This window comes from Liolophura sinensis, chromosome 6 (assembly GCF_032854445.1).
Source record: "Liolophura sinensis isolate JHLJ2023 chromosome 6, CUHK_Ljap_v2, whole genome shotgun sequence".
NCBI classification, from domain to species: domain Eukaryota; kingdom Metazoa; phylum Mollusca; class Polyplacophora; order Chitonida; family Chitonidae; genus Liolophura; species Liolophura sinensis.
The window spans coordinates 14,530,855-14,545,441 of NC_088300.1; the positions used below are offsets into that span (position 1 = coordinate 14,530,855).

The following is a 14,587-nucleotide window of genomic DNA, read 5'->3' on the forward strand; positions in this document are numbered from 1 at the left end:
TCAAAACCTAAATACACGTTAATTAACGGTGAATCCATGTATGCATGTCTTCAATGTGAAGATGTCATGTCATATTGCTTTACTTAAGCTCTCTGTTCCTTATGCAGAATGCTTGGCTAGTTTTCGACACATGTATTCTTCCGCAGTGGGCCCATAGCCGACCATATGAACCTTACCAGTTGACGGTTTAGGCTTGCCCTTTGTAAATGTCTAAATGAAGAAAGCACTGTACGAACCGATAAAATGGCTGAGGTGCTATCTTCTAATTCTCCAAATGATTTTTAGAAGGAAGTTAAGAATGCAAATTCGAAACATGAATTTACCATTTGGTGAGGTTATCCGAAAATCGGTGTAGGCCTATGGCCTCGGACCCCCATTAATTTTCCATAAGCGACAATGTTAACGTCTAGCACTGTAGCTCAGTCCCAAACATTCCGTGGCCAATAAGCTTTGGTGCATACCTGGCCGAGCCTGTGAGAAAGAAGCCATAAAAATCTTGACATAGGTTGACCGTCAAAATCTGGACCTTTCCATGCCGGCAGCTGGGAGGCGTGCCTAGCAACGCCAAGGGGACGTCACTCGCAGCCTCATCACTACCTCACACCTTGTGTCCTCTCGTCCAGAATTTCAAACTTTCATCAATAAAGCTCATCCCTCCTCAAAGTTTAGACAGTTTCCAGCATTTTAATACCAAGCATGCACCTGTGCACCAAAAATGGACGCCTGGGAGTAAAAAAATACTTTATACCCTAAAATTCACAATCTATACCCTAAAACTACAATCGTCCCTACCGAAAAACGGAAGTTGTAATGGGGGTCTGTGTCCGTATGGTTTCAGAAAACGAATCGAGTTCTATTAGTATATTGTGCAACCTGCTTTAATCAGATATCAGGTTTACCTCAGCACTTATGGATAAGAGGCATAATACTTCATATGTTCAAAAAATGCCTGCTGCACATTGGTGTAGCTCAGGGCTTTTATGCTCGTGACATTTTGGCCCTTCTCTTAGTTCTGTTGTGAAATTTTCTATTCATATGGACATTGGTGTCTGAAATAAAGGATTGTAATTATTATTAGTAGTAGTAGTATTAGTATTGTTATGTAAATGTGTATCCATCACCTTTAACTAAGGGTAAATATGCATGTCTTCAACATGAAGTTGTCATGTTTTATTGTTGTTATGTGCACAACTGCCGTCAGCTTCTTAATTTAGCTTGCCACTGTTTACATATGCTGAGTTCAGGGCCTGCCGTCTGTCTCTGCCTTAGAATGTTCCAGAATACGCTCAGTTCGGGGCCTGTTTGTTCACAACAAGTGTTCAAGAATTTTCTTACTCTAGAAAATTCCACCAGTCTATTTAAGACCTATGAAAGCAGGTCAAAAGGGGGAGAACGGAGAATTATTGAGAGTTTTGGATGCTTTCGCTGTGTATTACTTTAGTAGGTCTTTTGTGCTGAATTTTTGTGTCTTTATAGCCTCTGGCTTTGTCAAATCATATCTCCACCGAGCACTTGTTCAGTCTGAACTTGTATATTTAATTTGTGCTCTTGTGTACACAGTGCTTATTAGTACACGGACCCTGTCTGTGGAATTTTGTGTATACTTCGTCATACACTCAGTTATACTGTGGATTTTCCCACTTGTGAATATTGCCTCTGTGCATTTTTTAAAGCATTGTGGAGTATATGCGTCCGTTTGGACTTGACACCGTTGTACATGTAAGTACTTAAGTATTTGTAAAAGTCTTGTTATCTGTGCTGGTTAAACCTAATAAATTGTTGTAAAATAAAATCTGCTGGTTTTGGTTACTTTTTTGTGCGGCTAAACTGTCGTGTATTTCGAATAAGCCATCTGTTTATAATACAGACAGTTTGGGTCGTAACATTGTTTTACTTAAGTTCTCTTTTCCTTATGCAGAATGCTTGGCTAACTTTGAACACATGTATTCTGGAAATTGGTTTCCTGCATAAAATGTCCTCCCACCATAATGCTGGCCGCCGTCGTATAAGTGAAATATTATTGAGTACGGCGTAACACCAATCAAATAAATAAATAAATAAATAAATCGTGTATAATGTACACGTGTGTACATTACATTTTTTGAGCTGGATGACTGACTCCCTTTAAAGGAGAAAAAATTTAAAGATCAATCAAATAATATTGAAAAGAGTATGCATTTCCCCGCAGGTGCATGCCATAAAAAATTCTAATATGTACCTGAAGTTGATTACTTATAAATAAAGGCTATGCCAAAAGAACTAGTCCTGAAGTCTTCTGTGTTAGGAAGTGAATTGCCGTCGGAAACCGCCGAAGTGCAGTTCGCACATTTCCGGTAGAACTCTTCTTCCCAGAAGGTAGCGAACAGTACAGTTCGTTTTCCGATTGTCGATCGGGAAACCGGAATGTAGGACGTAGGTTCCGAACATGCCGGCAGTTTTAATGACTCTCATTGTCTGAGAGGCAACACACCCCCAGCATGATTTACAGGGTGTTAAAGATGGAGGACTCGATGGACTCGATTTATGCCATCTTTGCCGTTTTCAGGCTTTACGTGTATGGCAAGGGAAAATCGCAAAGTTATGCGACAGGCATCATCAGATAGAAATAAGTGTGCTATTTTCAGCCTATAGTGTCATTTTTTAAAAGTTTTGTTCTCCTTTAAAGTGCCGGTTTCCAATCATAGTGTAATTTAAAAACCACACGAATAGCTGTCTTGTATTTACTATAAAATGTGAGCGTAGGCCTACATATATTGGTATAAGTTATTACCTACGTCAATATATGTTATTTGAAGAGAGGATAGACAATTAAACCCAATGACGCCTACCTGAGCCACACTAAGGTACTGGTAGATGTTTTTCAAAGATACCGTGAGGCCATCAAAGGAAATATCATCCCAAGTTTTCATCTGTTCACAGCTGTTTGTACAAAATACGTCAGATATTAACCAAGACCATCGCCAGTCCGTGCCTTCATTTACCTACGCTCAGTCTTTTTGCTTCTTCTGAGCGGGTGTAACTAACAACTGGCGGATCTGTGCGTGGGTCATTTACCTTCAAATTATGTATGAAAAATTGTCTGATTTTTGCCTTGATTGAAATATTCACTATAAAGCTACATACTGTAGAAATAAACTGTAAAAATATACCGTGAACAAGTATATACACGGAGTAATTGGACGTCATATGTAAAGGTGTGTTACATGCATGGTATCTATAAATAGGGTTAAGCCAATGGTCTCTGTATGCTTATTATAAACCGCTACACTGTGTATATGCAGTCGAATTCACTGGTTTCAAAATTATCAGAACTTTTAGACGTAAATTCGCAGAAATAGTTCGTAGTTTTATCCAGAGATCAAATGAAGTTCTCACCGGAAGTTGTCAATGTCTTCACCCACTTCGATGTAGTGGCAAAAATTGGAAAATCCAACGCTAACCAAACATGCGGACACCAGAAGCATTAGGGAAACAATGCCATTCAATAAAATCTCTGGTAACAACAGTATCTGCAACCTTAAAAAACACAAACACAAAAACAACATAGCTTGAACGTAGATTAATGAACAATTAAATATGTAGTCCGTACCGTTACATTCACATATCATCACTAAAATAAAAACAGACAAATACAAATGAAATAGCTAAAAACGACATCTACAATCAGAGTGATTGAGTCTTTGAGGTTTAACATCGTACTTAACAATTTTTCAGTCATATGACGAGACGGAATCCTCAGAGTGCATGTAATGTGCCCCCTTGTTGCAGGACGGATTTCCACTGCTCTTTTATCTAGTGCTGCTTCACTGAGACGCCTTACTGAAGGCAAGTAAGACGCCCCGCCAGAGCCATTATGCTTATACGGGTCAACCAGTCGTTGCACTGTCCCCTTCATACTGAATGCCAAGCGAGGAAGTCACAACTTCCTCTTTTAAGGTCTTAGGTGTGACTCGACCCGAGGATAGGCCCTGGATCTACCGCTCCCGAGGCGGAAGCTCTACCAACTTTGCTATCGTGGCCGGTCTACATTCAGACATGCAACATGGAACAAGCTTACAACTTTCCAGCTGAAACCATCTGTAACAAAAAAGCACCACTACTATTTTTAATTCAAAACTAAACAACGCGATCTGAGGAGGAACCAAGTCAGTGGTTGACAAAAATCGGTCGAAAATGCTGGTAAGACAGGTTTGGAGACTGGCCCGTGGATCACGTAGCCATATTAGACTTTTGGTAAAAATTCAGTCATTAAACTTCGTATGTTCCGTTCCATTATATTAACTGAAATTTGTTTCAAAATAACTTACCCAGTATTTACATTGTCAAGCAATACTTTGGTCTTGTTACGTAAGAACTAACTATTTTAATGTGATCTGAAGTATGGACTTAAGATCTCCTCGTGATCTTTCATGAATCTATGTAGGTATCATATATTTACACCAACATGGCATGCATGTTGAACTCGCTTTGCGGTTTATAAGTGCCAAACGTCCTCACTTACAAGTACTTAGCTAAAGCATGTGGTCATCAGGCACTGCGGTTTCCTCCACCCACATAAATGACCAACATCGTTGAAGTTTGTGAAAGAAATCTTATTGAACACGGCTGTAAAACTCAATCAAATCAAAGGAAAAAAATGAACAACACAACTGAAAGCTGTAATTTCATTCAAACAGCAGGACTAAAATCTATAAATAGATAAATTACTGTACATTTGTTGAATCTTATTTTTTGATTCGTGTTTTACGCCGTATACTGAAGAATATTTTACTTATACGATGGCGGTCAGCTGTATGGTGGGTGGAAACCAGGCAGCGGCCGGGAGAAAGCCACGACCATATATAATAAATGGCATGGTTAACATCGTCAGCCAATGTCAAATAACGTGACAAGAATGGTGACAATAAAATAATCGTGAAGGGCATAACTACAAACAATAATCACAACCTAGACAGACCGCTTCGGTGTCCTAATTTTTTAGAGCGTCCGCCTCGAGGTCGAGTGGCGGCAGCATTTTGGCGGCATGGAATACCACGATAAGACACAGTATATACTTATAATGACTTCTCGTCTTGATATGATTGAATATTGTTATGTAGGCTACGACGTAGCACACATACATAAATACATAACGCAAGCACTTGCGTAAAACGTGTATTTACACTCAGCTGACACGACAACAGCCCTCAGCATTTGAGGGCCCACTGTCTTTCATCAGTGTAGTCGCGTGTTCGTAGCAAGAATTCGACCAAGACTGAAGAATTCTTTTTCGGTGGTATGAGACTCTTTCATTCAGGCTCTTTATAGGATTCTTGTAAAATGATGGACAATATTTGTTTGAGATGGATGGCTTATGAACTTTAAAGAAACTTTGAAATCAGCTACATATAAATAAAAACACTCAAAAATTAATCTTTATTTTAACAGATTGTCTGTTGTCTGAGTGATGCCTTAAGGTATTTTGTTATTTTAACACAATATTCAAATGCAACATGATATCCTGTTAGTCTAATAGAATCTATATGTTTAATTAATAGAATATGCGTATGATATTTACCAGACCGATCTGCTGTAACAACAGAATACATTCAAGCATGACTAAGACAACAGACTTTCTGTTAAAATTAACAGATTAATTTTCTTGGGTGAATCACCTTACCGGTCCACTTGAGTGCACAACTTGAACACATTGAAAACAGCCATGGCGAGGCCGGCGGTTATACAGGTACAGATGGCCACGGCCATTGGGTACTGACACGAGGCGGCCAACTCCGGATTAACATAATAATTATTCGATTTGTCCAGAATTACGGAGAATACACAAAACCCAGCCAAGGACGTCTGAAATCATTGTACAAGAAAACTCTAAAGGAAAGTTGTAAACGGATGACTATAACAAGTGATTGTTGCAATAAATTGTTCAGGATATACTATGTTGAGGGCTATGGATAATATTCTGTGGCACTGGAACATTTGTCAACTGATGCTATGGCAACTAACAAATGTACGCCCACTGTTTTAGCGATAAAAAATTGTTTTGTATGGCAAAAACAGTCCCAAGTATACTTGACTAGTATTAGATATATGCCAGTATATTAGAATCTGTTTTGACTTCAGATATTTAAGTAATCACAATTTGTGAAAATTTTCTGAAAAAAAAATGCATATATTTAAGTCTCCATGGAATATTTTGAAGAATTCCATGTACATAACTTTTCTTCCCTGGATGTCAATTAAAAGAAATTCATGCAGACGAAAGGATAACATAGATTTGTAAGAAATCAGGCTGATAATATCTAATTTGCCTAGGTTTAAATTGCATCAAGTGCCCACAGAGTACATTTGTAGGGAATCAAACTGTTAACAACTGATTTGTTCTACCGGTAGTCCAAATTGGCATCAAGCGCAAGCGGAATATTGGTCAACCCTTATGCAAAGGTAACCTTTTTGTATCTACAGTGAACGTTTTGGGGCGTGTTCTCTGACATTTACGTTATCAGAGGTTTATTTTACATTTACTCCTGCGTCTATACTTACGTTCGTCAAACCGATCGAAATGGAGGCAGCGAAGCCACTTATAAATGCCGCCAAATACAGGATCGTTTGGACAATTAGAATAGGATAGAGTGCTTTATCCATTCTTGACAATCCTTGAAAACGTAGTCAACGTTTATATCGAGAAGGCACACTCAGTGAAACTTTTCGCCACTTACAGATCTCGTGAAAACTGATGTGGTATTTTTCGGAATTTCCAATCATCCGTGATACAGCCGAGAGGTGTTCCATAAACGACAGCATATATATCAGGATTTAGATATGATATCAGAATGTAGACATATATGTTCAGTATCATGAAAATACTAAGGTCAACTCTTATCTGTGTTGTGCTCGCGTACATGTATATACATTTATTTTGAACGGCATATACACTGAAAACATTTAAGTATCTCTCTGCAACAGATAATAATCTTGCATAAAGTTTAAGTGTAACATGTTTAATATTTAAACACTTAAATATGTTTATCCAAAAACTGATGATAACACCGCTTTATAGTGTTGGTCATGTACACTGAAAACTTTAAATCACTCCGTTTAAACAATAAACCCATTCTCTTTACTACATTTACTATTGCCATTACACTATAAGTGTGAGTATTTATCAAATACTGCATGTATTTATAAAATAAATCAATATTTTTATGAAACATACGCGTATATTTGAAAAACACACCTTGAACATGATAAATGTAGGCATTTATTACAGTGTGTGCACGTGTTTATAAATTTCCTAAAATGTATAAAACGGATCAAATTATAGCTATTTGGAACTTTTTTTAACGCTCTAATTAGTATAGGTAGTCTGAGTCTGATTTTACTGAAAGGCATTAATTTTGTTAAACACGTTTATTATCTGTTGTAGAGCTATGTTTAAATGATAAACATTTGTTTTTTCAGTGTAGTTGTGTATTATTTATTGTGAACATCAACAATATATATACAAAGTCCATCTGATATACACGTATCAGTTTACAATCTTGATTAACAAGCCCATCTAGATGTTTACTTTTTAAAATTTTCTTTAAAATGATCTTTTTCTCTGAAGCAATTCTGAGTTCCTGTCCTTCGCCCTTCTTTGATTGTTTTCTTTTACGGTGCATGAATTCATTTATTTGCAAATTTTAACAGCGACATATCATCGAGTCATAACGAACTTGTTTTATACACACAGAAATCATTGTTATATTGTGCTCAGCTGCATCATATAACTTAAATTATAGATTTCTCCATCGGACTTTGTAATCAAACGAATACACTTGAAAGATGATCATTTGAAGTTAGCAAAGGCTTACATCACTCTGAAGTACATCTAGTACACTTGGAGCACGGAGACACACTGGCCTACTTCTTCCCTGTATAGAGAGAAAAATCTATACTAGATGTGCGTGTACATATATATGTGTGTGAACGACAACAAGCTGTCGTATACAACCTAGATGTCTTCCTTCATGCATATATGGCACTCATATGCACGGACGTTTGATCCAAAAATTGACATTCGCAATTATGGCTGGTTTCACCCTTGTGATCTATCCACAAATACAACATGTTCAGGCGGATATGTCACAAAACCTGTTAGATCACGTTAGACACTCATTATTGTTTTCATAAACATCTCAACGACCGCGTCGCTATGGCCAAATATTCAGGTATATGCAGGGATAATCTTCAGTGACATTTCGACCTCTGACCGAGTCGATGAACGGTGACCCACCTTTCAAGCAAGCGGCACGCAGAGCGACGTTGTATACAATGGTACAGTATTTGGGCTGTAAAGATCTCTGTTTGTATATAAGCTATAATTAAGACACACAGTGCTTTTTCTGGACAAACATAAAGGTGGTAGAAAATAAGTTTCATTCTTGAAGCACTGATGGGTCGCAAACCGAACTTTTGTTTCCAAAAGAGTTATAGAGGTCTTATAAGAAGTTTAGCCAGCCATGTTCATATGTCTAACATTCACAGTTTGACTAATACAGAGCCGGAGAGGGGCGCATACGTCATGAGTTATAATCCCCCTTATAACCAGTTACCTATTTTTTCACTGGACTTCATATCAGGGCGGTGAAATACTTTATCAAATGTACAGACATATGTGAAAGGATGATTTGTGGTGCTACCCTATTTAAATACGTGTTGAGACCTTCAACAAGATGTCTTACAAATATTTAAACACCGTCTTGTCGTTTCAGTTATAACCCGTTGAACCGGGTGCGATTTAACTTTTCTCCGTTTATAAACGGAGTTCTTCCCAAAATTGCCTCTTTTGACCTTTTCACATGAATAAGGTCACAACCTGGCGAAAAGCTGATATAGGCATATACAGTTTTATCTGGAGTCCAGCAGGTCTGAGGTGTGCACTATATAGGCGTGTTCACATAATAGAAATCTAAAGCGATTTGGACGAGCGCCAAATAAATTCGGATAAAGAGATCCAGCTATTAACACTCAAATTATTGCAACTCGCTATATACAAAACTAAACTTTTGTTACTGGTTATTTCAGTTTCAAGCCATTGAAAATCTTTATACGATGGTAACCGCACCATTACGTTTCCAAAGGTTCTCTTTCTCTTCGCTGGGCAGTAGAACCCTTGACTGAATTGAACATTGCAAACAGTTAAATCCCGTTACAATCAGCCTTAAAAGATACTCCAATAAAATAGCTCAAAACATTTAGTCACATCTTGGCCCTAGAAATCCATGCTGTGTGATACTCTGACTGGTTGATCACAGCAGATTATTCGCTCTAGAACGTCATTTGCCCAAATCCTCCACACGTATTTGGAAAGAAGGTAGAGTGTAAGAATCCAACCCTCGCGCTGTTTTAACATAACAAGGAGACGAAGCACACACCACATCTAGAAACGAGAAGACACTGGAAACTTTTGTTGTTTCTGATGAACAATGACGACATTCATTAAAGAGACTGCGTCCCGGATACTTTTGTCAAACAAATCCCTCTTGACTAATGAAATCAAAGGGCCTGAAATGGCAAGGTGCGAAATCGGCCCCAGCGCTAGAAACTGTGCACATAAACGAGCGAAACAGACTATAGTTATGACTGACAGCTGTTGAAACCTTAAACCAAATAAGCATTTCAGGAGTCTCTCGAGTTAACTCAGGTTCTTGCATAATCGGATGTGTCAGCTCAAACAGTGCCAATGACAGCTACTGTAAAAGAACGTCTTTTGCGAGAACCCTCACCTTATATTTCGCCTAAATCAGCGTACCCGGGGCTCATGAAATGCCGATTGGACTAATGGATCGGTTTATCAGATATTTGGCGCATCTTATAATAAGATCAATCCTACTTGTTTAACAATATAAGGAGTTCTCTAAAATGTGAATTCCTCAATTAGATAACTTCTGTGAGTTCAAGTCCAACTCATGCTGGCTTCCTCTCCGGCCGTAAGTGGAAAGGTCCTCCAGCAACCTGCAAATGGTCGTGGATTTCCTCCCGGCTCTGCCCTGTTTCCTCCCACCATAATTCTGGCCACCGTCGTATAAATGAAATATTCTTGAATACGGCGTAAAACACCAATCAAATAAATAAATCAATCAATCAAATTCGACTCTCACAGTTCTGCGTGTGTATGACTGGTCAAAGCCGGATTGCACAAAGCCAGCTTGATCAACGAAATGAATGCTTTATATTTTCCATCATCGTTGATTTCTTTCTTCTTTTTTGTTTTTTGTTTTGTACGCTTAATAAAACAAAGCGTGTATAAAATCGGTAAACTATAAATGAAGAGGAATCTGCTAAGGTCTGTATTGTCTTGGAGATCCTACCACCACGAATGTATGGAAAATCTTGTCAAAATGTCACCAAAACCGCACAAGCCCCGCGATACCCAGTTTTAGCTAACTGTTAGCACTCGGGATTGCTTCATATAAAATTCAGACTGCTCACACATAATTATACACATAAATATTACATTGCTCTAACGTGTCTGGTGTCTCTATTTCAGGCTGCCGAATTATCAGACGAACATATTTCTGGTAAGTATACGACATGTTTAGATTACGTCAACAGGGACATCTACTATAACGTATATGATGTATCTCTATAAAGACGCATCTTAAGGTGCATGTAAGACGCATCTTAATAAGACATCTCTGTTCTATTTCTTGAACATAAATAGTGTAATTGTTTTCATCCTGCATCATCTGTATGGTGATTTGTTTTAATGCTACATTTTGGCATTTTGCACAAAAATTTTCTTTATTTTATATTCTCTGCATATTAGAATTTACATTTTATAAAACCCATTCGTTCATATGCTATTTTAGTCTTCAAAATGTGCAACGGCTTATAGTGAATAAATTCAAACGCATAGCAAGTAAGATGTGAAATTGTGGGATCAAGTTTTATACTAGTATAATTAAGGGGAAGAGTTCAGCTCTGAGAGGTTAGGGCAAGGAAGCAAGACTGGTTGGTACCTTGTCAGTATACCATGTGACTGCGTAGGGTGTCATGTCTTGTGTCTTTGACATGATACTTTAGTGGTGGCAGGACTTTTGCGGCATGGACTTGTCCTGCCACAGGAAGACACAGTATATGTACATTCATGTACACCTATTGATTCCTCGTCGTCATATGGTTGAAAAAGTGTTAACAACAAGGTAAAACCTCAAGCATGACATTACATTACATTACATTACATTGCATTACATTACATGTGTTCTTCTTTCAGAATTTAAAAGAGCCTTTGAGCTTTTCGATGAAGACGGCGATGATGTCATCACTGCCTGGGAACTGGATTGTATCCTTAAATCGCAATTTGGAGAGCAAAGTCCGTCAGAGAGAGAATTGAAAAATCTGACCAGAGAGCAACAATGCCCTGGTGAGTGAATGACATACCAAGCTTTGATGACATGTCATTTTTATCCTCTCGTCGTCATATGACTGAAAAATTATTAAGTACGACGTTAAACCCCAAGGACTCGCTCACTCTTTGTATCCACTCTTATCTCTCTTATTAGGGGTTCTTACCGAGGTTCTCTCCAAGACGAATGAATCTACTAGCATGAAAATAGCACATGTGTTTTCTCCCTGACCTTTCCAAAAATTTGTAGTTTTTCCATTTTGATTTTTATGCAAATTTGTGCATTGCTATTGGCGCCAAACTGCTGAAGTCATTGCTATTGCCGCCAAACTGCTGAAGTCATCCTGGTGAAAGCACGTCTGAATAATAACCACGATATAGTCAAAACTAAATTCTGTTTGAACCGTTGTATATGTTTCAGAAAGTGGAATGATCCGATATGATGACTACCTAGATCTGATGGGTCGCAAATTGAAGGACAGAGAGAAAGAGATGGAAATACGAGAGGCCTTCCGAGTGTTTGATAAAGACGGAAATGGTTTCGTCAGTGCCGCAGAGATTAAACAGGCTATGGTGAGGCTAGGAGAAAGTGTCAACGACGAAGATGTCGATACTATGATTCGAGAGGCTGATGAGGACGGCGATGGCCATATTAGCTACCACGGTGAGTGCGTCCTTAATTTAAAAATTACCAGAGTACCCACTGCTTGGTTCACATTCGGGATGTATATGGAAGCCCATAGTTACACCCACCCTCTATTCTCTGTTTGAAGAGACTAGGAGAGAAACGCCTTTTATACCGTTAAACTGGCCCATCCTTTTAAAATAGTTTATGCGACAACGCGACAAAGCGACATTAAAACGTTGCTCTTAATTCGTGGTTTGACTGAGACACAGAAGCACGCCATTTTCATGTAAATCATCGCGGTTTTCTGGCTTTGAATCAGATCTTGATGGTGCAAAAAGGCCACAACATGACCGCTAAGTTATAAAATATCGCCTGTCTGTTGTTGCTTTACACATGCGATTTTAACAATTGTTGTTAAAATATGACAGTGTCGTTATTTGGAATTAACACGTGCTGGGTATAGCACAGATTTTAGTGCTGAAAATTGGCTGGTACCTCTCTGGCTTTCGAACCAACGACATTGTCGCCAGCCGTGTATATTATTTCTGATAATACTAATTCGTGTTTGCTGTTTATTTCTTCACAGAATTTGCTAAATTGATGACCAGCACGTGACAAAAATAAACGGAAGGTTTGAGGCTGGCTCATTATATACCTCACTAAGACACCCTTGATGCCTGTTGAACCCTGCAAAGTACGTCATCAGAAAATGAGTGAAATAATGGATGGAGAAGAAGATTATTTTGTACATGTCCATTATCACCATGGGAACGGGGTATCACATTGTCAGTGCTATGTAATTTATCCCAAAGATTAGAGTATGTTTTTACCGATAAAGAATAGGGGCCCCGCTGGCTCAGTATTTTAAAGCGTTATTTCCTCGGATGTTTCGCTCTCGCTCGTTCAGTTGCAGCTTGAAGTCAGGCGATTTGTCGTTTACCTGATGAGGGGCGATGGTTTATATACATTCATTTACACAGAGAGTCTGGTTTCCTCCACACATACACCTGAACGCCGCATATAATGTATATGAGTGGAATTCCTTGGTAACATGATGTAAAGGCCATTCAAGTCACAAGAGACATCACACAGAAAGAAAAATAATGTGCTAGCCTTATTTTCATATAGTGTTTCATAGCTTGTCAGAACAGGGAATGTGTTATGTTGAGACACGTGTACGTGTTGTGTATATAACTGTGTAAAAATTTATTCCAGAAATTGTTAATATTAACTTAGAATAGACTTAATGTATCTATATGTTATCGATGTTCTGCTTTATTTCAATAAAATCGTTGCAGAAAGCCATGTCCTTAATGCCTTAATAAAATGGTTGTTGAAAGCCGTGTTCTGAAATACAATGGAACTATACATGCTTGATGAAAGAGATGTCCAGAATGGGTCCTGTTTCCGCTCATTGGTTACAGTACATATGTCGGAAAGTTTGCTAGAAATATGACATAGGTAAAATACATAGCTACTCATTATTCCAACATCGGGCACATTAATCAAAAATATGAACGTGGCCATTAAAATATATTTAAAATATTCAAACGTGGAATATCATATTTTAGAGCTAGTTGCAGGAAATGTGTCATGAAATGTACGAGCCAGATCTCTCAAGCGGATGCTAGACTGTCTGAATTCTCGCGGTAACTTCATGTTTCTCGCATTTATGCCTACATATCGTAAGGAACTGCCTCATCCATTTTGAGTCCATTTCATATGAAATCGGTGCTAATGATGTGCAGGTAATAACTTAATAATTCGGACAGGATTGTTTGTATTCTTTCATCTATGTGTGGAAATAATACGCATATATTTAGTTGTTAAATTTATTCGAAAAGGAGTGAGCCGTGGCTGATTGGTTAAAGCGCTTGTCTTACAATAGACCTGCTCTGAATTACCCCCCTTATTACTGGGCAGCGACTATGACGTAACGCGAGACATGAAGCATACGGGTATTTCATGAAGCCCTCATTTGCCTCTAGCATCCGAATGACCCAGTCGAGTTAGGCAAAACTAGGTCATATGCATATTCATAGCGACCTACATGGCAGCAGGTGTGACAACGTGCAAGGGTTTCCAATAAAAGGACGCCGAACCGTAGCAGCTCACATAACACTTTCTCAGCTGGACTTTCTAAGATCAAATTAAATATTTTGTAATACTTTTCTATAGCTATCTATCGCTTTTTATAGCTAGACCTTTCTTCACAGAAATCCTGGAATCCTCCAAACCATATCACAAGCCAATGTTTCCTGAACATCTTGCATTAGGGTTTTGGACATCTTATACACCCGTCTACCCGTGACAAGGTAATTTAGGAATCTGGATATCCTACTTTTTGAATCTGTGTTTCTGTATACCAGTTACCTCCACGTGTGCAAGTATCGCGCTTATCATTGTTCCGTTATCAAAATATATAAAAATTGAAGATCATATGATCATATTTATTTATTTATTTGATTGGTGTTTTACGCCGTACTCAAGAATATTTCACTTATACGACGGCGGCCAGCGTTATGGTAGGAGGAAACCGGGCAGAGCCCGGGGAAATCCTACGACCATCCGCA

At 38.4% G+C, this 14,587-nt stretch overlaps 2 protein-coding genes across 2 annotated transcripts; one reads left to right on the plus strand and one right to left on the minus strand.

The window, feature by feature from the left end:
• Window positions 1-2,092: 2,092 nt before the first annotated feature.
• LOC135466928 (uncharacterized) lies at window positions 2,093-6,654 on the minus strand. The gene is made up of 5 exons (XM_064744682.1): window positions 6,538-6,654; window positions 5,660-5,841; window positions 3,376-3,516; window positions 2,829-2,919; window positions 2,093-2,122 (listed from the first exon to the last, which is right to left on the minus strand). Exons 1-5 carry the CDS (start codon window positions 6,637-6,639, stop codon window positions 2,093-2,095), a joined length of 546 nt encoding a protein of 181 aa, XP_064600752.1. The 5' UTR covers window positions 6,640-6,654.
• A 1,602-nt stretch (window positions 6,655-8,256) lies between these two features.
• Window positions 8,257-12,629, plus strand: LOC135466929 (calmodulin-like). Its single transcript, XM_064744683.1, has 5 exons — window positions 8,257-8,313; window positions 10,529-10,559; window positions 11,255-11,404; window positions 11,808-12,050; window positions 12,601-12,629. The coding sequence occupies exons 1-5, from the start codon at window positions 8,257-8,259 to the stop codon at window positions 12,627-12,629; spliced, it is 510 nt and encodes a 169-aa protein (XP_064600753.1).
• The last annotated feature ends 1,958 nt before the right edge of the window (window positions 12,630-14,587 follow it).

Bases quoted from the DNA above. Each gene is read 5' to 3' on its own strand.
- LOC135466928 (XM_064744682.1), bottom strand. From the start codon at position 6,639: ATGGATAAAGCACTCTATCCTATTCTAATTGTCCAAACGATCCTGTAT. The intron at 5,842-6,537 runs GTAAGTATAGAC...CAATGATTTCAG, and splicing joins TTTCGATCGGTTTGACGAAC to ACGTCCTTGGCTGGGTTTTG. The intron at 2,123-2,828 runs GTAGGCGTCATT...TCTCCTTTAAAG, and splicing joins AGTACCTTAGTGTGGCTCAG to GGAGTCAGTCATCCAGCTCA.
- LOC135466929 (XM_064744683.1), top strand. From the start codon at position 8,257: ATGAACGGTGACCCACCTTTCAAGCAAGCGGCACGCAGAGCGACGTTG. The intron at 8,314-10,528 runs GTACAGTATTTG...TCTCTATTTCAG, and splicing joins GAGCGACGTTGTATACAATG to GCTGCCGAATTATCAGACGA. The intron at 10,560-11,254 runs GTAAGTATACGA...TTCTTCTTTCAG, and splicing joins ATCAGACGAACATATTTCTG to AATTTAAAAGAGCCTTTGAG.